This window comes from Mobula hypostoma, chromosome 17, assembly GCF_963921235.1.
Source record: "Mobula hypostoma chromosome 17, sMobHyp1.1, whole genome shotgun sequence".
Classification (NCBI taxonomy): domain Eukaryota; kingdom Metazoa; phylum Chordata; class Chondrichthyes; order Myliobatiformes; family Myliobatidae; genus Mobula; species Mobula hypostoma.
In genome coordinates this window covers 34,885,530-34,910,583 of record NC_086113.1, presented here as the reverse complement: position 1 = coordinate 34,910,583, position 25,054 = coordinate 34,885,530, and the positions used below count along the sequence as shown (strand labels likewise).

The window sequence follows — 25,054 nt, the reverse complement described above, 5'->3', positions numbered from 1 at the left end:
AGCAACCATGATTGAACTACTTAATCTTGAAAATTCTAATAAATGATAAAGTTGGCTACCAATTCATAACCCCAAAGCAAGATAAATGGGACAGATCTTAAGCTCTAAAGTCAGAGCTAATACCAGAAGTTACCCAAGTATCCTTAACGAAGTCTCCGATTTCAACACTGACTCAACGTGAATTGCCCAAGTGGTCTTCTGGTCGACTATGTGCAGTCCGACAGAGCAGCATGACTTTCTGTGGACATCTCAGCTGAGTGCTTTTTCCCAGGGCTGAAATGTCCACTGTTTTAAGGTGCTTGGAAGTAGGTACAGAGGGGATGTCAGGGGTAATTTTTCAACACAGGGAGTGGTGGGTGTGTGAAATGCACTGCTAGCGATGGTGGTGGAGGTGGATACAATAGGGTCTTTTAAGAGACTCTTAGATAGTACATGGAGCTTAGAAAAATACAGGGCTATGCAAAAGGGTAATTCTAAGCAATTTCTAGATTACATTACATGGTTGGCATAACATTGTGGGCCAAAGGGCCCAGAACGTGCTCCAGATTTCTATGTTCTATGTCAAGCCAGGTTAACCCCGATGCAAACACAGCAGCCCTAATTCAAATGAATGGCAGCAACCATCCGCAGGGAGAAAGGCAAGTGATGCTATTTATTTAACTTAAATTTATATCAATGGTCTGTGAAGGTAGTCAACTGCCTACATTGTGATGGTTTCAATGCTGTTCTGAGTTAGGCTAAAGTATAGGATCTGGGATCCCGGTGGTCCAATCAGTGGCATGAGCAGGCCGCAGCAACGAGGTTTCTCGCAGGTTGGCGATGCTTGTTTAAAAGGAAAGCTTCACAGACGTTCAGGCTTATTCCAACAGGAGCAGGCCACAGCAATGAGGTTTCTCACAGGGTGGTGACCTTTGTTTCAAAGTACAGAAGGGACAAGCGGGGCAGCCATTGTCGGGAGTAGGCTAGTGGTTAGAGGCGGCGGCTTCGGCTCGAAAGAGGAGTTGGCTCTGGATAGGCTTCTGTTAAGGTTCCCATTTTTCTCTCTCTCTCTTACTGTACCCAGTGTAGTAAATAGCTGTTGTGTGTTCTTCATACTGGATGTTGGAGCCCTGGGAGACCTGGAGTCTCCCAGAGAACTACATCTCTGTGAAGTGCATTTGGCTGCAGCTCTTTGAAGACTGTGTTAGGGAGCTGGAGCAGCAGCTGGATGACGTTCAACTTCAGGAGAAATGGAAATGTGAACTGGTAATGAGCACAGAGCACCCCATGGCCATTCCCCTCAAAGATAAGTACAACACTTCGGATATTGTTGTGGGGGAGGGCAGTAGAGAGGTTGGCTTGGCTCTGCTGGTAAAAAATGGCATCAAATCAGTAGAAAGATATGACATAGGATCGGAAGATGCTGAATCCTTGTGGGTTGAGTTAAGAAACTGCAAGGGTAAAAGGACACTGATGGCAGTTATACAAGGCCTCCCAACAGTAGCTGGGATGTGGACCACAAATTACAACAGGAAATAGAAAAGGCTTGTCAAAAAGGCAATGTTATGATAGTCATAGGAGATTTCAACATGCAGGTGGATTGGGAAAATCGGGTTGGAAATGGATCTCCAGAGAGTGAGCGTGTTGAATGCCTACAAGATGGCTTTTAAGAGCAGTTGGCAGTTGAGCCTACTAGGGGATAAGCTATACTGTATTTAGTGTTATGAAATGAACCAGAGATCATTAGAGAGCCTAAGGTAGAAGAACCCTTTGGAACCAGTGATCACAATATGATTGAGTTCAACTTGAAATCTGATAGAAAGAAAATAAAGTCTGATGTAGCAGTATTTCAGTGGAGTAAAGGACATTACAGTGGTATGAGAGAGGAGTTGGCCAAAATAAATTGAAAGGAGATGTTGGCAGGGATGACAGCAGAGCAGCAATGGCATGAGTTTCTAGGAAAAATGAGGCAGGCACTGGACAGATATATTCCAAAAACAAAGAAATACTCAAATGGCAAAATAGAACAATCAAGGCTTACAAGGGAAGTCAAAGCTATTGTAAAAGCAAAAGAGAGGGCATACAACAAAGCAAAAATTATTGGGAAGACAGAGGATTGAAAGGCTTTTAAAATCCTACAGAGAGCAACTAAAAGAATCACTAGATGGGAAAAGATGAAATATGAAAGCAAGCTAGCAAACAATATCAAAGTGGATAGTTAAAGCTTTTTCAAGTATGCAAAAAATAAGAGAGAGATGAGAGTGGATATTCGACCACTAGAAAATGAGGCTGGAGAAATAATGATGGGGGACAGGGAGACTGCAGATAAACTAAATGAGTATTGTGCATCAGTCTTCACTGTGGAAGTCACTAGCAGTGTGCCAGAGGTTGAAGGGTGTGAGGGAAGAGGAGTGAGTGCAGTTACAATTACAAGGGAGAAAGTGCTCAAAAAGCTGAAAGACCTCAGGATACATAAGTCACCCGGGCCAGATGAACTGCACCTGAGGGTTTTGAAAGAGGCAGTAGAGATTGTGGAGGCATTAGTAATGATCTTTCAAAAATCATTGAAATTTGGCATGGTACCAGAGGACTAGAAAACTGTAAATGCCATTCTACTCTTTAAGAAAGGAGGAAGGCAGCAGAAAGGAAATTATAGACCTGTTAGCCTGACCTCGGTAGTTGGGAAGATGTTGGGGTCAATTGTTAAGGATGAGGTTATGTTATACTTGGTGACACGGGACGAGATAGGACAAAATCAGCACAATTTCCTTAAAGGAAAATCTTGCCTGACAAACCTGTTGAAATTCTTTGAGGAGATTACACGTAGGATAGATAAAGGGGATGCAGTGGATGTTTTATATTTGGACTTTCAGAAGGCCTTTGACAAGGTACCACACGAGAATGCTTACCAAGTTAAGAGCCCATGGCCTTACAGGAAAGTTAGTGGCATGGTTAGAGCATTGGCTGATTGGTAGGAGGCAGCGAGTGGGAATAAAAGGATCCTTTTCTGGTTGGCCGCCAGTAACTAGTGCTATTCCAACAGGGGTTCGTGTTGAGACCACGTCTCTTTAATACTGAATATCAATGATTTAGATGATGGAACAGATGGTTTTGTTACCAAGTTTTCAGATGATATGAAGATTGGTGGAGGGGCAGGTAGTGTTGAGGAAACAGGTAGGTTGCAGAAGGACTTAGATAGATTAGGAGAATGGACAAGAGAGTGGCAAATGAAATACAATCTTGGAAAATGCATGGTCAGGCACTTTGGTATGTAGACTATTTCCTAAACGGGGAGAAAATCCAAAAATCTGAAATGTAAATGGACTTCGGACTCCTTGTACAGAACACCCTAAGGATAAACTTGAGGGGGCGTCATGTGATGACATAGGATTGAGACATGTAAATCCAGCTCTCCTGTAAAAAAATCAGCAAAGTACCGTTTAAACAAAGTAAAGTTAATAAATACTTTCTGAAAACTACTTATAAATTTCGTAAGATTACTCTACAATATGCCTCGTAAGCCGCAACAGAAGAAGCCTGTTGTTGTGAAGTTGCCGCGAGATGGGAAGAAAAAAGGGCCTACTGCAGCGATGGAGCCTCGGATTCAGGTTGGATCTCCTTCAGAGGAGACACATTTTATCTCTGGTGTAGAAGAACGGGGAGCAATGGCGGCGGTAGCGGTCTCTCGGAAGAAGATGCCAGAATTGCGCATGCGCAAAGAAGTACGCATGTTAAACTACAAGACACAATTTAAACTACAAGAACCGACGACCACTGCAACTGAAAGTGACTCAGAGTCAGAATTGGATATCACAGAGAATACAGGTGAAGAAGAGGAGGAAGAACTGGAAGAGACTGGAAGTAAAGGAGACAACGGAGACATAAGAGAGGCTTTATTGCAATTAACAGCTGAATTAAGAAAATTAAGAACAGAGCTTAGAGACGTGAAGATGTGCTATGATAAAGCTATGAAAAGACAGGATAAAATAGATAAGAAACTTCAGAAGATGGAAAGAACAATGGAGCATATTAACGATAGAGTGGAAAAAACAGAAAATAATGTGCTTGTCTGGAACACGGAAAGAAATCGACTCTTGGAGAAAGTGGACGTGTTGGAAAATTTTAGTAGATGTAATAACATTAAAATTGTTGGTCTTAAAGAAGGTATAGAGGGAGATAATCCAACAGAATTTTTTCAAAGATGGATCCCGAAAACCTTGCAAATGAAAGAGGAAAACCAATCAATTGAAATTGAGCGGGTACATAGAGCTCTAAGACCAAAACCACAAGATGACCAATATCCACGATCAATTTTAATAAAATTCTTAAGATTTCAAGACAAAGAAAGGATTCTACAGGTGGCTGCCCAAGCTGCCAAGAAGAGAAAAGGGCCACTGATGATAGAAGGGAAGAAAATTTTTTTCTACCCTGACATAAGTTATGAACTTTTGAAAAGAACGAAGAAGTTTAATCCAGTGAAAAAAGCCCTGTGGGATCACGGTTATCAATTTATATTGCGTTATCCTGCAACCTTGAAGATTTTTTTTGCCTGGTGGAGAAAAAAGATTTTCTGACAATTACCGGAAAGCGGAGGAGTTTGTGCGAGATTCTTTGAATATTCACCAGATACAAGAACAAACTTAGGGGAGCGAGATGGATTGAAGATGAAGACTGGATCAAGGATTAGGCCTGTTGAATTTTTAGGCGGATGAATATATAAATATATTATTAATAATATGAGGGAGGGGAAGAAAGGTTAAAATTTGAGGAATATTAGCTGGGAATAATAACATTAATTTTTTTATATATAATTTTTTGTTACGGGGGAGCTGGAAGAAACACTGACCAATCGCTACGTTATTCATGTGTGCAAGCGTGGCAATAGCCATGACACGCACAATGGAGGGGGGTAGTATTGTGTATCTTTTCATTCACAACATTAGTGGGGGGGTATTTTGTTTTTTCTTTTTTTGTATCTTATCTATCTTTTTTTTCTTTTTGCGTGGATGATTGGGAGGGAAACACATAGCAACATGGTGAAGTTCAAAGAGATTCCCCAGGGAACTATGAGAGTTGAGAAACTAAGTAATGTTTTAGATTTTAAGAGATAAATATGTAACATTTTTGAATATTTGGAGCCCTTATTTATAGCTCCGATGATGAAGATCTTGGTTCCTTGGGGGAAAGTAACAAATATATATTAAATTTATTTTTATCCCATGGAGCATGTGCAAACCTTCCAATATTCAGGCGGTTCCTTTTTTTTTCTTTTTTTTCTTTTCTTTTTAGGTAGGAGTGTATATCGGGGGGGGAGGGTTAAGGGGAGGGGGGAGGGTAGATTTTTTTTTCTCATGTATCACTTTGAAAACTCAATAAAAATTATATATATAAAAAAAGGATAAACTGGAAGGTAGAGTCAGTGGTGAGGAAAGCAAATGCAATGTTAGCATTCATTTCAAGCGGTCTAGAATACAAGAGCAGGAATGTGATACTTTATAAGGCAATGGTGAGGCCTCGCCTTGAGTGTTGTGAACAGTTTTGTGCTCAACTATGAAAAGATGTACTGGCATTGGAGAGCGTTCAGAGGAGGTTCACAAGGATGATTCTGGGAATCAAAGGGTTATCATACCAGGGATGTGTGATGGCTCTGAGTTTGTACTCGCTGGAATTTAGAAGGATGGGCGGGGGGGGCGGGGAGATCTCAATGAAACCTTTCTAATGTTGAAAGACCTAGACAGAACAGATGAGGAAGGGAGGTGGTGGTGGGGAAGAGTCTGTGACAAGGGCACAGCCTCACAATAGAGGTTTGTCCACTTAAAACAGAGATATGGAGAAATTTCTTTACCAAGAGGGTGGTGAATTTGTGGAATTTATTACCACAGGCTGCTGTGGAGGCCGGGTCGTTGGGTGTACTTAAGGCAGAGCTTGATCAGTTCTTGATTGGACATGGCATCAAAGGTTCAGGGAGAAGGCTGTGAAGTGGGGCTGAGGAGGGAAAAAAAGGATCAGCCATGATTGAATGGCGGAGCAGACTCAATAGATCAAATGGCCTAATTCTGCTCCTGTGTCTTAGGGTCTTATTTCAGTATAACACTGTGCTGAAGGCCATGCTGAAACAAACGTCTGTTCCGGTCAAGTCAGGAAAGTGTGCAAGTGACTTGTTGGAAAATAAGGAATGTTGTTGATTGCATACTCCTCCTGCTGTTGCCCACGAGGGAGGTAGAAGTTAGGTTGGTGCTGTTGAAGTTATCCCTGTGAGTAATGACAATGCTGGCCAGGGGCTACATTGTGTGGGCTTTTGTACAGGATTGGATCTGCTGGTATGCTGTGTGGTTGGTTAAATCAGTAATGTGTGTCTCTGTGGGTTATTTGCTGGTTATTGCTGCATGCGTGATGGGTGAGGTCTTTGTTCAAGTTCAGGCTAGCACTGACGAGTTGGAGGTGGAACTTGGGGCTGTCCATACTGTTGGGAAAGAGAGGAAAGCGTGGTCTGATTTGGAGGTAGTGTCTGCGAATAAATGTTCTAGCTCTGGCAGGCTCCACCTGGCGTTTGGGATAGTGTCCACCCCAAGAGGGGCGGAGGCATGCGAGACGTGGGCGGAGCGGATCTCTCAGTTGTTAGATGAGTGGCAGTGCTCGGTTGAGGGAGAGTGACAGGGATTGGTTGAAAGTTTAAGTAGGCAGGCTGGTGATGGTGTTAAAGCTGTCAGGTTCACTTACACCGTAGTGACAGCTGTCAGTTATTTGAAAGAGGGGGGAAAGTTTTCAGTGTGTCTTCTCTGGCTAGGAGGGCGGCTAAATTGCTTGTAGTGCCAGGGGGATCATTTCAGGGGATCAGCCCCTTCCCCAGTTGTTCAGCTGATCAGAGAGGTGTCTGGAAACTTAGTGGAGGCCCAGTGGGGGAACGGTTTGGGGTCTCTGGGGAAGCACGTTCCCAGCAATGTACCAATGAACTTCCAAAAGGAAAAGACCCCATTCCTGAAGGCTTAGAGGGACCACGCCCCAGGGTGTCGTTACAGATAGACGGAAGCGATGCTAAAACCATCCTCGACCCCGGGGCGCAGATCAAGTTGTTGTACAGTTCGTTTTACAACCGGTGTCTGAAGCATTTACCCTTGACAACCGCAAGGGCACCGGAGATTTTGGGTACCAGTGCCAGTAGTTATTCAGAAGACGATGATTGGTTACCGACCCTGGAGTTCATGGGGGCGTTGTCTGGGCACCCAGCGTGTCGAGTTGCTTCTGAGGACGTGTGTAGCAGCCTTGAGCCGGTACCGAATTTAAACAAGACTCAGCAGCGGTACGGCCTGGGAAATGTAGCTGAGGGTGAGACCCTCTTGGTAGACGCTCTGAAATACCACGAGGGAGGGGAGTTGACCGCTGAAGACACCTCAGTGAGAAAGAGGTCGCGGCAACTGGACCCTGGCGGCGTGGAAGATGAAGGCAGCGTGTGTGTGGATTATGCGACGTGGTTTAATGTGCTGGATCTGAGGAGTGGATGTTGCCAGGTCCTGAGGAGTGCGGCTGTTGAGCCAAAGACGGCCGTTATTAGTTCCCTAGGATTCTTCCGATCTGAAAAGATGCCCAAGGGCATATCCGGAGCCCCTGCATCCTTCCTGTGGGGTATGAGGAAGACCATGGGGGAAGTGAAGGTGTGTGGAGGTTTGGCGTATGTGGATGACCGCCATTGGATTTGCCTGGGGGGACTATGAGGCGAAGCGAGTGACTGAGCCCGGGCGACAGAAGCGAAGTGTCACATGTGAGGAGTTTTTGGCCGGAGGAGTTTGGTGCAATGTGAGGAAAATGACCCGACATACCAGTTGAACTTCCTGGTGTTGGAACAGACTGTGGTGGACCTGGGGATGGAAACCCAGGTCGTCAATCTGAATGAGACACAGGGGAGAGAGGGGATTTGCACCGCTGAACTGAGTGCTCAGAAATGCCGGCCGGAGACTGAGTGCCGCACTTGTGGGACGACCATTGCAGACTTGGAATTCACGCTCGTCAACGTGAAGAAGGAGCAACGGAATTCCCAGCTGACACTGCGGTCATGTACTGATGAATTAATACAGCGAGAAGAAACAATGACCCACCTTCGAAGGGATCAGCAGAAACTCAAGACGTCGATTCAGAAAAGATTGGAAGACTTACAAGTTGGGGAAGATCAAGGAAGTGTTCTGACTAAGGCCAACAGAAAACCGAGAGCCCAGGGAGGGGAGTTTGACTACACTCCCGAGGAGGTGACGAAATGGAGGACAGATCTCGGAAAAGGGGGGCAGATGCTTGAAAGGAGCCTGAAGATGACTATCGACAGTTTAAATGAAGGGGAAAATACTGAAAATTGACCTGGAAGACGTCATCAGGAAGAAAAAAACTGGAGGCTGAACATCCTTTAACTGCTGCTTTTCAGGTCAGGGTGGAAGATGCCGGTGGGGTAACTGCGTCCCAGACTAAGGTGGCCAAGAACCGTGAGAAAGATCTACTGAGGCTGTGGCGAGAGTTGAAGGAGTCCCCGAAGAAGCTGACGTCTCGACTGCAGGAGGCTGAAGGGGTAGCCCTGGCTAAATGTTTCAGTGTGGAGAAACTCAAACAGCAGCTACTGATCGAGGGAATGAGGAAGAATACAGATTCGAAGGATAATGTGCTGGACATGTGGTACATGTTGCCTTTCACTAACTTCCCAGTGATTGAGGAAGAGACCTTTAGCCCTTCTCCCACTGAGTCAGGTGTAGTGGGGAGGGCTAGCTGTGGGCAGTCTGAGTTACAGCAGGACCAGGAAGGAAAAGAAGCAGGGCCCTGGACACTGGACAGGGGGCTCTGAGTTGTAATAGTGGCCTGAGAGAGAGAGGAGTCGGCAAGCAGGCCCGAGGTATCCCTAGTAGTGTCTGAGCCTTTAGGGTTTAAGTGAGGGGGTACGGAGGTCTCGGAGGATTAGGAAGCTCTCAGATAGGTTGGCCTATGTAGCGCCCGTGGATGGGCGAAAGGTCCACTGTTTGGGGAGCAATGTCACTGTGTGTATCTGGATGGGTTTCTGTGTCTGTAGGACTGGTTGGTGAGTTATTTAGAAGTCATGAGGACATGATTTTATTTGGTGGGGGGAGAGTGTAAGGGGTTTCTATTTTTTATGTCACTGCGTAGTCTAATTAAAATGGCATCTTTGTGATGTTATAATTGAATGGGCTTCTTTGTTATGTTAAATGCTGAGAAAGTCCTCCTGCTAGCAGTTTGTTGAATCACGTTACTGATAAGAAGATGTTATGAACCAACTGGGATAGTTGTTATGTTTTTGGTGTATCTGTAAGATATTGTATGCGTGGGGTTTTGGGGGAGAAGGTGGGAGAGAGAGACAGAGGATGGACCAGGTGCTGCAAGTCCGCTAACGGGGTCGGACCCCGAGCGGCATTCGGCGAGGAGAGGAGATGAAGACGGACTCATGTGGAGCGTCTGGTCGACCACCGTTGTTGGTCCCTGGCGGCCGGTCGAGGTGGTCTGAGGGGTTGCAGGGTGAAGAAGAAGGGTCCTGAGCTCCAACTGCTTGTGCACAAAGAGATTGAACTTTGTAAGTGTGGCGTCTTTTATTTTCCTTTTATATTTTATTCCCTATTAATTATATAGTTCCAGTAATATCTATAAACTGTAAATCATTTAATCGTATCTGGTGTATTGTCTGTTATTTGGGCGGGATGAGGTACATCACACAGCATCCACACAAACTAATTACCCAGTTTGGCGGGGCCGAGGGCTGTTTTCCTAGACGACGGTGAGCTGAGCAGAGGCTGGCCAGGGGGGCTACAGTCGTTTTCCTGGATGCTGTAGAATATCTTAAGTATTGTTTGAGCTCATCCAAGCAAGAGGATAGTATGCTATGCACATTTGCATGTGGCTTAAAAATGGTACATAGACCTACTGGTGTCAGGACTTGAATCAATCACTAAGCAACACCTAGTTTTGAATTTTCTCTTAAAGCCAAAATATTCACATAGGTTGTCTTGTAGAGATTCTAGTCATTGTTGACTACTAGGATGCCCATGGTGGAAGGCAGTATTTCAGAAAATCCGCACTGAATATCAAGAATTCGTAGTGAGACGCTCACAATGGAGGTTGACATCAAATACGCCCTTTGTAGTATCAACGTGTCTGAATGTTGTCAAGATTTGCTACTTGCAGGCATTGACTGTTTTATCGATCTGGCCTAATATGCATTACACAATGGTTTTTGCTAAAGCATTGAGCTGTTTTGGTATTGTGGTGAAGCCACCTAGTAGATCTATCAATATGTATTTTAACTTAGCATGAATCACCCATCAGACATTAATTTTCTGATTTCTCTGACTAAACTTAATCTGTGTAATATACAGTACTTACAATCATCCCGAGAAGATTGAAAACTGCTGGCCCTTTTCACTGACGTGGTTTGACTCAAGCGACTTATGGGAGAAGGCCGCACATCACTGTCTAAGTCTAGCATTGGGCTATGGAGAACAGTTGCACCTACACAAGCAAAACAGAAAAAATAAGCATATAAATTAAGTGTGCTATAATTATATACATTTATATTCAAGGTCTCACAACTAAAAAATATTAAGTATGCACAACATTTACTTGTGTCAAAACTGTAGTCAATTGGTACACCACAAATTATTCTAATAGCAATTATTCAGACTTACAATTCAAGCTAAAAAGAACTACAGGAATATGCTGAAGTAGATATGGAAAATCATTGCACATTCAAGATAAACAACAAAAATAACCCCCATTGGTATTGGTTTATTATTGTCATGTGTAACCACAATACAATGAAAATATTGCCTTGCATACTGTTCATACAGATCAAATCATTACATAGTGCACCAAGATAGAACAAGGGAAAACAACTTCACTACAAAATGAAAGGTAACAGCTACAGAAATAAGTGCAGAGCAGGTAAACAATAAAGTGCAAAATCATAATGAGGTTGATTTTGAGATCTGTAGATTTCAAACTAAACAGGGAAAGTTTTCTATAGCCTCAAGTGAATAACCAATTAATGATCTTAAACCTGGGATCAAAAATTCCATATATGACAAAGTGATGGCGGGGGGGGGGTCGGGGGGGGAGGGTGGAGGGAGGGAAAAGGAAAGGGAAGGAGGGAAGGACGCAAGAGAATGCAGAAGGAAAATAATCTGCATTCAACCAAACAGCAAGCGTATAAGAGGTATGTACTACAATTGCTCAGAAGGTGATCCTCCAAGGTCTCAAAACAAGATCACAAAAATCTTTTTGTTTGAGTTATTTCTTATAGGTTAGCAAAAAAAAAAAAAATCAGCATTACATACATATTACATCCAATACACCTCAGGGGAACCGTTTTAACATTAATAGGAAAATAAATGCATTTTACACTGTATGTGCTCATATTTCATGGACTAAATGCAATTGACATCTCATAGATAATACTTGTGCATGTTTTGATCTGAAAAGTTTAATAAGAAAGGACAAAACAAAAATATCTGAATTGGTGTATTTAACCAATGTGACTGAGCTTTGTTTTTCAGACAGTAGCACCGTTTTAAAAATGTTCTCCTGTTTCACAGGATACCACTACAACAATTTGCACTATTTTCAGGAGAACTGTTTAATATGGAATAGTTTTTGATTACATTATATAACATTACAAACTTGAACTAGCCATAAGGAACCACAACAACCCGTTACCCTAAGGATTAATAAACATCTGGAACAAATTATCAGAACATGACTTGAACCAAAAATTAACCACAAGGTAGCGCTGAAACACTGCAAATGCAATGAAATGCCAAAAGCAGAATTTATCCCAGCTGCTACAAATTCACTTGAAATGTGTTGATTTAACATTGCCTGCAGTGCTTTCCAATGCCATTCTCAATTTCCTTATGATGTGAACCGGCATACGAAAAGCAATACGCATGCACCATCAATGCTGAAACTACAGATCCAAATTTCTCCTGACCCACAAAAGGTTACAGATTTCCTTGCCACCCTAAACACCTTTGAAAATTTCTTCCTGTACATAGTAGTTTGCTGCCTGTGCCCTGCCTCGACCACCCACGACACTACATTGGCCAAACAGGGAATTACTTGAGTCTGCCTCAATGCAACATACCAATATAAGTGACTGAATATTTTTTACCCTAAATACCTTGGTTATTACCATGCCAATCTACTGGCAATTAAGAGAGCATATGACCTTCAAATGTTTCTTCTGCTTCATACAGTTAACATAAATGTATTTTAAAAAATTCTTTACTCCTTTTCCCAATTCTTATCATATTTCACACAAGACATTACTTCAACAAAGATGGAATAATTCAAAATGTTTACCTGAGCAACATAGCTCAATATTTAGTTTTACTAAATATTATAATCTATGCTCATCAAAAAGCAATTCAACAACAATAGAGCAAATTCCAGGCTCCACTATTGTCACATTTTAGAATATGCAAATCTCACATCTTTTGCAAATCTATTCAAAAAATATTGATTCGTTCCTTTCAAAAATATCATGCATCAGTCTCCAATAAAATCAGATGCTTCTTTAAAATTGTTACCTAGATACCAAAAGATGTGGATGAAACAGGAAATCACCTCTTTGTCAAGTAAAATAAAGTGTGAAGCTGTTTCCCCAAAATGAACCAGACAAAAGAACACTAAAAGAAATGTAAATTGTTCAAGAGGAAAATATTAATGGTTAGATGAGACTGCTGATCAGATAACATTCAATGGAGGACATTCTGGTTTGCTACTTTCACTCAGATATTTTCAATTTGCTTTCACCAAACAAATTCAAAGTATTTGAAAGGAATAGACATAACAAATTTATTATTCATTCCAATACACAAATTTATTTTTTAATTCTAATCTTGGGTAATTGTTAAATAGCCAATTTCAAAAGAGTGAAACAAAGACAAAGTTATAGGAATTCCAGTGAAGGTAGGACATTTGCCATTTCAGAAACTGAAACTAAATGTCACAATTATTGAGCATGAATACTTCTGTAATGTGCTGAAGATAATGTTATGTGTATAAATGGTTTTCAATTGCACGGACTTTCTAGGATGATGAAAGTGATGCTGATGTTCTTATCTATATTAACAATGGAAGCTTACTTATTACATGATGAACCATACATTTCATATGAAATGGTGCTATCAATAACAGCTTCTGACTATCAATTATTCTCATGCAGCACTGCAGTTTCACCAACCCCCAAAGTAAAATATCTTTTGGATGAAATACTGGCATAATAAGTACAATCTTGCGCTGCCTAATTCAAAAAGAACGTTTCCTTCCTGTTTCTTTACTTCACCGATACAAACCAATGCATCTTTCCGCATGAAAATAAATCTGTACTAAATTTCTTATTCTTGATATTAGTAGAATATTACCTAGCAATTAAGAAAAACAGTACGATTTTTACTTGTACATGAAGGATCGCCATGCTTATGTACACGGAACGAAAATTGTCTCTTTTCTTGTGGCTTCAGCATATAGAAATTGAAACAGTTCTTGTCAGTTTGAGGCACAAAATTGTCTGAAAATGTTGCCTTTAAGTTACAAGTATTTGTTTCATTAGCCCTATCTAACAAAGCCTCGAGGATAAGGAATCTGCAAAATCTCAATATCACACCAATAAATTTGACCAAAGTCTAAATTAGGATACATATTTAGTAAAAATATGGGATCCTTGCTGCACATCTGATCTTTATCATGATTTGGTTTACATGATAAGCCTGAAGTGAAAACAGAAAAAAATAAGTGTACAATACCACTGAATGCAAGTAATTGACAGAAAACAAAAATGTATACAATTGAATTATGACATCTGTTGATTCATAGAAAACTTAGCATGAAACGTACAATGAAAAATTTCCATGCACTTGAAATAAATTTCACAATTTCCATGTGTTGTCTTTATACTGCAAGTCAGATACAGTATTAAATAAATCTGTATTATTGAATTGCAGAAAACACCAGCTGGCTTTCAAATAACGATTCTTGTTTAATACCTACAATAGTAGGTACAGTGCCTATAAAAAGTATTCAGCCTCTTTGGAAGTTTTTATGTTTTGTTGTTTTACAACATTGATTCACAGTGGATTCAATTTGTAATTAATTTAGATCACTTTGTAGAGATCTGCTTTCACTTTGACGTGAAAGAGTTTTTTTCTGTTGATCAGTGTCAAAAAAGGTCAAATTAAAACCACTGTGATTCAATGTTGTAAGAGATTAAAACATGAAACTTCCAAGGGGGAGTGAATACTTTTTTTAGGCACTGTATACTTAAGAACTAAGCATGAAGTACAATTGTTTAAATAGTCAATGTATGCAACTTAAAGCAATGTTAGTAAGCTATTACACTGGTTCCTGTTATTAATTGTTGTATTACTACAGAAAGATTGAATATTCTACTTCAGTTGTGTTGCGTAGAAAGGACTGAAATGTTAAAAACATTAGTTCAAAATTTTGATGTGGGATTCTCATAAGCATTGGTACATACAAAAACTGTTTACTCCCATAAATGAATTACAACCTAATCGAGGAAAAAAGTCCAGTAACTAAAGCCACAGGAATTATTAAGCTATTGAACGCCAACTGTCATAAAAAAGCTGATATATACATGCAGATCTCAGTAACAATGGATGTCTCAGAATTGTAGTCAGCAGTATATTATTATTTTGCCAACTGTGCTCTGGTATTACACCCTCTTTGGACTTCAGTCTGGGAGCAGGAAGTTGTGGATATTTCCCACCACTTACAGTCAGGGGCCTAAGTGCTCATTGTACATCAGGTCAGACCTGCCACATGCAATCTTTCCCTATTCATTTCACAGGATGTGAGTGACTGTAAAAAATCTGGGGAAGTACTTGTTAGCTTAGATCAATTGCTTGAATATTGTCAAATGCCTGAAAGTGATTTTAATTGTTTTTGGTACATTTAAAAAAACATTTGTTGTTTAATAAAGGCTTATTATTTATTTACAAACAACATAGATTTGACAACAAATGATGCAATCCGGAGACTTTTCTCTTAACAGTGCATGGGCAAGAAGTGTTCTTCTAGGTGTAATAGGTTTTACTGTTGTTTTCTCCACATTTAGAATTTCCAATATTTGACCTGCCATATTTACAAACTGTTTCAGATTCTGCAATCTCCTCCCACTGCCGAATCTACATTATAACTTTAAAACTATCACTTCAAATAACATCCATTAGGAGTAACACGATATAGTGAATATCACCTCAGGGATTGCAGTGGTTCAAGAAGGCAGCTCATCGCCACGTTCTCATGAGCAACTAGGGATGGGCAATAAATGCTGGCTTAGCTGGTGCCACCCACATCTCATAAATGAATAAATTAAAAATAGAATGTAAATTTGATCCACTTACGAAGTCAAACTCCCAACCTCCATCATGCTAACTTGTGATCTATCTTTTCTGTCGAGGATTTTCAGGGGTTTGAGAACCATGTTTAAAAAAATAAGTGGCTAACAAGGGAGGTAATGAGAAAGCAGATTATTGGCACAATTTTCAAAAGTCTCTGGGTGTCTTGGTACATGAATCTTCTATCCCCATTTGCAACACTTGCCAAATCATTCCCTCTTCCTACTAATCTGATTTCCCACTACTGGATACTTTTACAACTATTATGCTGCATATTACCAAACCCTTCCAATATGTACGTCTGATCCTATATCTGACTCATCCCAATCATTTATCTCCCAGCCCAACACCTTGCACAAATCTTCTGACCCTTAGCAGCCATTCCACTTCTCTTTTGCCCTTATCTTCTGATGATCACCCATGCTCCAATTTCTTCTGATTACTTTTACATTCTCTCCAACTTCCTATGTATCCTTCCCTTGCACTAACCAATCTCTTCATTTTATTGCTAAGCCATATTCCACGATAAGACTCACACACATTCCACGATAAGACTCACCTATACCCATTTTGCAACTGTTAAATGCACAAAGGATACAATTGAGGATGCATTTTTGTAGTACCAAATGATGCTTTGGACATCATGAGCTCCTGAACTTCGTGCTGAGCTTCCAAATAATTTGTTGTTTGTTGCCCCTGACTAATTGATAGCCTTTAAAGGTAACTCAATTTCAAAGTCCAAATGTGAAGCCAATTCTGACAATACACTGAGGAAGCACAAAATCTAAGAGAATATCAAATGCTGAATGGCGTTAGTAAGATTAGGTGACTGAAAAAAAATGATGAACACACAGAAGAAATAAAATGAAAGCAATGGCGAATTTTAGTCATGATTTCACCAGAAATAGAATGATTTGAAAGCCTTGACAAAAACTGAAGACAAAGGCTGCGAATCATCTAAAAGCAGAACTACAAAGAAGTGCAATGTCACTCCTGGAATCATCAATTCAAATTTCACTTTTGGTGAAGAATTTACCTCCATTGCTTATTTGAATTTTTATCCTCACCTGTTTCGTCAAAAGTACAACCAATGGATTACATTTTGTCCTATGTTCTTGATTGCAAAATTATACTTTGAAGTGTAAATGTCCAGAAATTTGATCTCATTTTAGATTTACTAGAAGATAGTGTAAGTACAACACGGTAGTACTTTTCAGAAGTGTTAAAGGTAAATTCATTGATAAGCAAATCCACAATAAAAAGTGTATTCTCCACTGCTACAAATAACAGAAGTCCAACTTTAGATCTCAAAAGGGTAAAATATAATATTCTAAAATGTTCACTTCAGGAGCAACACAAACACAAATTATTAAGTATAATAAATTATTCCTCAATTGCCTAGTTTAGAAGTTAATATAAATATAGCAATTCATCTTAAAAAAAAACTGTGGCAAGCAAGTGGTGATTTAACCTGGAGATGTTACGGCATTGCACAAGGTCTATTGTGACAGAAAATTAGATAATTACAAGAAACTAGAGTAAAATGATTGAGAAAATGTTTGGATGTTTCAAAAATTCGAAGATGATAAGTGATTAAATATTATTACAACATTGTGGATGGTTCAGATTATAAACTTTAAGCAAGGAAACACCAATGGGTTTGTGTTAATGGAGTACTAACCTTTGTTCTATTAACCCAAAACATACCTTATCAATGCTGATTAAAATGCATTAATAGTAATTAAGTATGTCGATGGTGAAAAATGGAACACAATTTTCCATTCTTCTTTTTAAAAAAATGTTTGTTTGCAAAAAAGCAAATGCTCCATTTTGCTTTAAATGAAATAAATCTTTTTTTTGTCATTTATCTACAAAAAGACACAGATTCAAAGCCAACTCAACCTTATGACTTCATGTTGCTACTGGCTACTGAGAATTCTAACAAAGGCTCTTTGAAGTATTTTTTTCTTTGAAAAGCCACTGCTGCATTAACTGAGAAAATTTAAAATCACAGCCTGAAAAGAAAATAACTTAGATTAACTTAAGTTGATTAAAAAAAGTTTCTATTTGTAGCAGAATAGTAATATGACTGATGTGAAATATTTAAAATGCTCTTTGAATAAGTGAGTTAGAAAACACCGTTCGTGAAACCTTTAATCCCTAGTGGGATAAATTCTCCATATTTCAGTCTTCTTCCAAAGTCTTAGTCAAAGATAACAAATAGGTTTTAATAAGTTGCTCAAGCTTGAGAAAAATCTAGGCTTAACTTTATATTTCTCCCATGTAATCCAACAAAAAGCACTGTGTAAGCAGCGACAACAGAAACATGGCCACATGCTGAGGTCAGGCCCAGAAAATATCTCTATCATAATACTGACTTGGATCAGATAGTCCATAGCACATTTCGATTTGTATAGTTCAACTGCATCAAGCAATTGTTCTAAGCCAAATGCTCAAGAGCAGCTTCTACCCCACTGTTATACGACTAGTTTCTCAGTTTAATAAAATATTTTTCGTGAGAAGTCTTGTCAGCATTAGAATGGAGTTAAAAGAATGGCCTGCATATTACAAGGATATTGTTGATCAGTAGCCCAGAGTGAGGAAACTACTCCAAAACCTGTCATCTTTTACATTTAATGTAAAATATTTTAGAAGTGCATTTTTCAAAGTCAAAGAGCTCAAAAAGATACACCTTTGTTGGGTTAAGATAATCCACTAAAATCAATCCTTACATGCAACAGTTCTCAAGTTGAGAAGAACCTGCTCAAAAATATATACACAAAATAAAGTAACTTTCATCTATTTATAACATCAGAAGGAGTCCAAAAAGGCCAATAAATGTTGTTTGCACAAATCAAACTATTCTAGTTCACTAAAAGTGAAAGGGATCCTTGTTTTATTTGCTTGTTCTTGAATTGATGCAGTATATTAGGAATTATGATAAAATTCTCATCTCCTTTTACCTTCTAGCTAATATTCTTTAATTTTTCCTTTCTCTAACATGTTTCGATACTATTTACTTCTCCACTATTTCTCTCTTCCAATCCAAAAATCTCATTCAGTATATAGATTTTTACCAAAATCCCAGATGCCATGTGGCCCTCAGTGCATGGTTGTACACTTGTCCTCAGATTTTGAAACAAATATTCTTTTTGGTGTGCCTTTTCATGCCCTTGTTACATTGAGTGACATTTTTTCCCATTTCCTTAGCAATTTTTTGTTTTTTTGCAATGCCGAGTTGCAAGCTCAATGTTCAACCCAGCAAGGGTTGCAATGGAAAGCTTGCAAGGAGCTGGCCGGATTCAAACCTGAGACTATTCACCTCAAAGTCTGGTGCTGATGCCACTACACCACCAGATGGCTATTTTTCTTAATGTAAAGAGTTCAAAAACCTAAGCATGAAGGCTGATTGGTTCTTGCAAAGTGTTTCTTCAAGCTTTCAAATATTTTATAGAAGTGCACTTCTAAACTCATTCAAATGTAGTTACCTGACATTAATAGTGGAGAAGAAATGTGATATTATAATGATGTCATACATATTCAGCAAACTTGAGGAAATTTATTGAAAGCTTTTACTTGGCTACAAAATGCTTTGGAAAATCCTAACATGATAGATGCTAAATAAATAGGTTTCTTTTATAGTCTTTACAGATTCTGTGAATGAATGTTTGCAACTGAGAAAATACAATTTTAAAATTAATAAAAATATCTATCCATAAGCAAGGTAAAAATAAACATAATGCACTTTCCAAAAAGCTACGACGCCCTAAATGAGTTGGCAGTTAATAGGTTAGTTTCAATTTCACAAAGTACAGCACAATCCATGATGTTATTACACACGTTTGTACATAACCCAGCACTTGACTAATGTTACAAAATGAATGAACAACAAAACAGTTACAGTAGAAGTTTTTAAAAAAATTGTAAAATTATCTGGTGCAAAAAAAAACCATGGCAGCTGCATTTATTGTTAGCTGGAAAATTATTTGGTTCATATTTTAAACAGAGTGGCTCAGACTTGAGAAAATAACCTCCTCAGGGAGAAAGAAAGAATAAAACATCTGTAAGCAACTTCATATTAATAATTACTTCATGGAGTACCTTCATTTTTGTAATGAGCTAGGGCTGATTCGTACAAAATTAGCAAAATGTCTTATTCGGTTATGATTATTTTAGAAAACTTTGGCCCTGATACAGTGCCTTGAAAAAGTATTTTCACAACTATTTTCACATTTTACTCTCATTTTTTAAACTTAAAATATTTTGAAGTAGGAGTTTTGAGCTAACCTACAAACCACTGTGCATCACATCAAAAGAAAAATTCCAAATCCTGTCAACAATTTCCTAAAGATTAAAAACCAAAATTTAGAGGCTGAAAAAGTAATCATCCCCTTTGTAATTACTGTGCAGACTTTACTCAGGTGCAATACTGTATATTATCTCACGATCTCACCTAATTTGTTGATGTAGAAAATTGAAAGATAACCTGTTTTCAATGAATTCATAAGAATAAATAATCTCTCTCTCTCTCTCTCTCTCTCTCTCTCTGTAAGGTCCAATGGTATGGTAGATTTTCAACAGATCAAACCAAAATGAAGACAAAAGAGCTCTCAAGATAAGTCAGGGAAATGTCAGGGAAAGCACAACAAATCTGGGTAAAGGTGCAACACCATCTCAAAGGAACTGAACATACCTCGGAGTTCAGTGCAGTCCACTCTGAAAAAGTGGGAAAAATATGAAATCACAGCCACACTGTCTAGGTCAGGCTGCTCCTCTAAATTACTCAGCAGTGAAAAATGACACTTGTAAGAGAGGCTACTGTGATGCTGACAATCATTCTGACTGAGCTGCTGATGTAAATAGCTGCAACTGGAGATGAAGTTCATGGCTCCACAATCTCTAATGCACCTGTATTTATAACTCTATTTTAAACTATAAATTCAATATAGAAAATTCTTGCAACATAAACAAAATGCTAGAGGAGTTCAGGAGGCTAGACAGTATCTATAGAAAACAGTACAATCAATGTTTTGGGCCGATACCCTTCAGCATTGTGTGTGTTCCAGCATCTACAGATTTTCTCTTGTCTGTGATAGAAAATTCTTATTCCTTTGTTAGTCTTCCAGACAGCACAATATGATAGAGAACTGTACTTCAGTGTACCAGCTGCACTTATTTAAATTTGGCAAGCTTCTTTAATACCATTTGATGTTTTTATTTTCTAAGCACTGTATGACTGGAATTGTACCCTGTGTACCATGATGTCTTTTTTTTGCCATTTTACACTCCCCCTTTGATCATTTGGTAATATATTTTGGCTAAAATCAAAATTAATTTGATAAAATACAATCCTAATTTATGTTACTAGTAGGGCAACTTTGGGGAAGGTATCTGGGCATATAATTTATAATCACTTGAAAATAACTTATCAGTGGCCAGCCACTTATTTGGGACAACTCTTAAAGAAAAAAATCTAATCGAGAAAATAACTGGCATTCCCTATGTTTAAAGCAAAAATTATGGTTGTTGCAAATCTAAAATAAAAATAGTAAATCCGAGTAAAATGCAATAGTTTGGAAACCATCTGTAGAAAAAGAAACAGGTTCAGGTCTGAGACCCTTTACCAGATTGAGACTGACAAATTAGCTCAGGTACCAGAAAAATTGAGATGGCATTCAGTGAAATAAATTGTGTTTTTCAGATAGGGTCAAATTAGGTGGCAGTTAAGGGGTTGTTAAAATTATCAGCCTAGTAATGCATTGTTAACATTGTGATGTCTATGTAGCATTACGTAGTTCACCTTACAAGAACAGACCATACATATAAATAGGAAAAACGGGATTGCAGACAAAAAATAACCAGTACTAATTTAAACAGAAGAATTTATGTGAAGTAGGAGAATTCCATACACTGTATCGCACCTCAGTAAAAGATGAGGTGTTGTTCCTGGAGATGGCGTTGGACCTCTCTGTAACAGTAGAGAAGGCCAGACAGAAAGGGCAGAGTAGAAATGGGTAATGACTTAAAGTGGATGGTGAATGAATGAAGGCAGTTAAATTTTTAGATAAATCCTCAAGATATAAACCATCATATAGACTTCGAGGAATTAATCCATTGTAGATTATCTTTTGAGGTAAATGTAGCTTCAAATTATGATGTAGTAATGAATTACAGTGAGTTTCTTTTCTGATTACAAGTACTAATACTCTATTTTTCAAATGATGCTGACCGATTGGAACAGTTTTGCTTTCAATTCCAGCAGCTAAGTTTATATTATGCACTGAAACTGGTTAAGTTGCATGAATTCACATAATGTTATTCTGGGGTAATGAACATGTTTTGGGTCAACTGATACTATACTTCTTTGAGGTTTTATCGTCATGTTTAGTTTTAGTTGATTTTTTTTGAAGCAGGGATAATATATGATGTGGTCTCCATGAGTTTTCCAGGTTTTAAACTGGAAAAAGGCCAAATTTGAAGAAATGATAAGGGATTTAAAAAGCGCAGATTGGGACAGGTTGCTCTCTAGCAAGGATATGATTGGTAAGTGGGAGGCCTTCAAAGGAGAAATTTTGAGAGTGCAGAGTTTGTATGTTCCTGTCAGGATTAAAGGCAAAGTGAATAAGAATAAGGAATCTTGGTTCTCAAGGGATATTGGAACTCTGATAAAGAAGAAGAAATGTGTGACATGTATAGGAAAAAGGAAGCAAATAAGGTGCTTGAGGAGTATAAAAAGTGCAAAAAAATACTTAAGAAAGAAATCAGGAGGGCTAAAAGAAGACATGAGGCTGTTTGGCAGTCAAAGTGAAGGATAATCCAAAGAACTTCTACAGGTATATTAAGAGTAAAAGGATAGTAAGGGATAAAATTGGTCCTCTTGAAGATCAGAGTGGTCAGCTATGTATGGAACCAAAAGAAATGGGGGAGATCTTAAATGGTTTTTTTGCGTCTGTATTTACTAAGGAAACTGGTATGGAGTCTATGGAAATAAGGCAAACAAGTAGTGATGTTATGGAACCAATACAGATTGAAGAGGAGGTGGTGCTTGCTATCTTGAGGCAAATCAGAGTAGATAAATCCCCAGGACCTGACAGGTTATTCCCTAGGACCTTGAAGGATACTAGTGTTGAAACTGCAGGGGCTCTGGCAGATGTATTTAAAATTTCAGTATCTACGGGTGAGGTGCCGGAGGATTGGAGGATAGCTCATGTTGTTCTGTTGTTTCAAAAAGGCTCTGAAAGTAATCCAGGAAATGATAGACCGGTAAGTTTGACGTCGGTGGTAGGTAAATCATTGGAAGGAGTACTACGAGATAGGATCTGCAAGTATTTGGATAGACAGGGACTCATTAGGGAGAGTTAACATGGCTTTGTGCATGGTAGGTCATGTTTAACCAATCTATGAGAGTTTTTCAAGAAGGTTACCAGGAAAGTGGATGAAGGGAGGGCAGTGGATGTTGTCTACATGGACTTCAGTAAGGCCTTTGACAAGGTCCCGCATGGGAGGTTAGTTGGGAAGATTCAGTCGCTAGGTATACATGGAGGTAGTAAATTGGATTAGACATTGGCTTAATGGAAGAAGCCAGAGAGTGGTAGTGGAGGATTCCTTCTCTGAGTGGAGGCCTGTGACTAGTGGTGTGCCACAAGGATCAGTGCTGGGTCCATTGTTATTTGTCATCTATATCAATGATCTGGATGATAATGTGGTAAACTGGATCAGCAAATTTGCTGATGATACAAAGGTTGGAGGTGTATTGGACAGTGAGGAAGGTTTTCAAAGTTTGCAGAAAGATTTGGACCAGCTGGAAAAATGGGCTGAAAAATGGCAGATGGAGTTTAATATAGAAAAGTGTGAGGTATTGCACTTTGGAAGGACAAACCAAGGTAGAACATACAAGGTAAATGGTAGGGTACTGAGGAGAGCAGTAGATCAGAGGGATCTGGGAATACAGATACAAAATTCTCTAAAAGTGGCATCACAGGTAGATAGGGTGGTAAAGAGAGCTTTTGGTACATTGGCCTTTATAAATCAAAGTATTGAGTATAAGAGTTGGAATGTTATGGTGAGGTTGTATAAGACATTGGTGAGGCCGAATTTTATGTGCAGCTTTGGTCACCAAATTACAGGAAGGATATTAATAAGGTTGAAAGAGTGCAGAGAAGGTTTACAAGGATGTTGCTGGGACTTGAGAAACTGAGTTACAGAGAAAGGTTGAATAGGTTAGAACTTTATTCCCTGGAGCATAGAAGAATGAGGGGAGATTTGATAGAGGCATAAAAATTATGATGGATATAGAGTGAATGCAAGCAGCCTTTTTCCACTGAGGCTAAGGGAGAAAAAAAAACAGAAGACATGGGTTAAGGGTGAGGGGGGAAAAGTTTAAAGGGAACATTGGGGGGGGGCTTCTTCACACAGAGAGTGGTGGGAGTGTGAAATGAGCTGCCAGATGAAGTGGTAAATGGAGGCTCACTGTTAATATTTAAGAAAAACTTGGACAGGTACATGGATGAGAGGTGTATGGAGGGATATGGTCCAGGTGCAGGTCAGTGGGACTAGGCAGAAAAATGGTTCGGCACAGCCAAGAAGGGCCAAAAGGCCTGTTTCTGTGCTGTAATAGCGAACTGTTTAGCACATTCCACAAGGAAGCCTCAGCAAAACAGTCTAAAATGTACAGGATAAAAGAGAAAATGATTAAAAATTAGGAGGAAGTGTGTGAAATGCATCAAGTTAAAGAGTCTGCACTCTATTCAGCCATGCTGGAATTAAGCATTTCCAACCTCAACTGACCCTTCCCATTAGCAATAATTCAGTCTCTTAGGAGAGGCTTACATATAAAGTTAGATTGAGACTGCTTCAGGAAACGAACACACCCTAAATCTCAAGGTGATCAAATGAACTGCATTTTATAGAACCTTCCACAATTTTATTAACCAAATGGTGTTCTGCTCCTACACCATATGTTTGTGCAAACCTTTTCCATGGATCAATTTCAGTCTCCTTGGGAAATTAGTCAGCTACATTTTTTTTTTAAGTTTGAAAGATTTTTATCCACTGTAAGTCATAAATCCACTGAAAGGGTTAATTCATCTAATCTGTCTGGGTGCAAAGATGTCCAGTTCATTCACTATCTGAAGTTTATCTGTCAAATTTATTAGAAACTATGCTATTCTACATTTACACTATTGTCAATGAGCCATTGGGAAGACAAAGGTGGAGAGGGTCAGTAACCTGAAACTCCTTTGTGTTATCATTTCAGAGGGCCTGTCCTGGGGCCAGCACGCAAGTCCCGTTATGAAGAAAGCACAGCAGTGCCTCTACTTCCTTGAAAGTTTACAAATATTTGGCAAGGGATTGAATACTTTGACAAACTTGCATAGAAGTGTGGTGGAGAGTTTATTGGCAGGTTGCACACCGCCTGGGATGGAAACACCAATGCCCTTGAATGGAAAACCCTACAAAAATAATTGGATACTGTCCAGTCCATCATGGGTAAATCCCTCACTACCTTGGAGCACATCTATACAGAGCACTGTTGTAGGAAAGCACCTAGGTAATGCTCTCTTCTCGCTGCCGCCATCTGCAAGGTGGTACAGAAGCCGCAGAACTCACACCACCAGGTTCAGGAACAGTTATTACCCCTCAACCATCAGGCTCTTGAACCAGTGGGATTAACTTCC

General features: G+C 39.3%; 1 protein-coding gene across 5 annotated transcripts in view; it reads right to left on the bottom strand.

Annotated features, from left to right (window-relative positions):
• The window catches only part of exoc2 (exocyst complex component 2), a 265,211-nt gene that overhangs the window by 100,466 nt on the left and 139,691 nt on the right, over positions 1–25,054 (bottom strand). For all 5 annotated transcript variants that reach the window (XM_063069708.1, XM_063069706.1, XM_063069705.1 and 2 more), the window contains one exon: positions 10,345–10,470. In XM_063069708.1, coding sequence (XP_062925778.1) covers positions 10,345–10,470 — 126 coding nt within the window. The remainder of the gene's footprint in view (positions 1–10,344; positions 10,471–25,054) is intronic.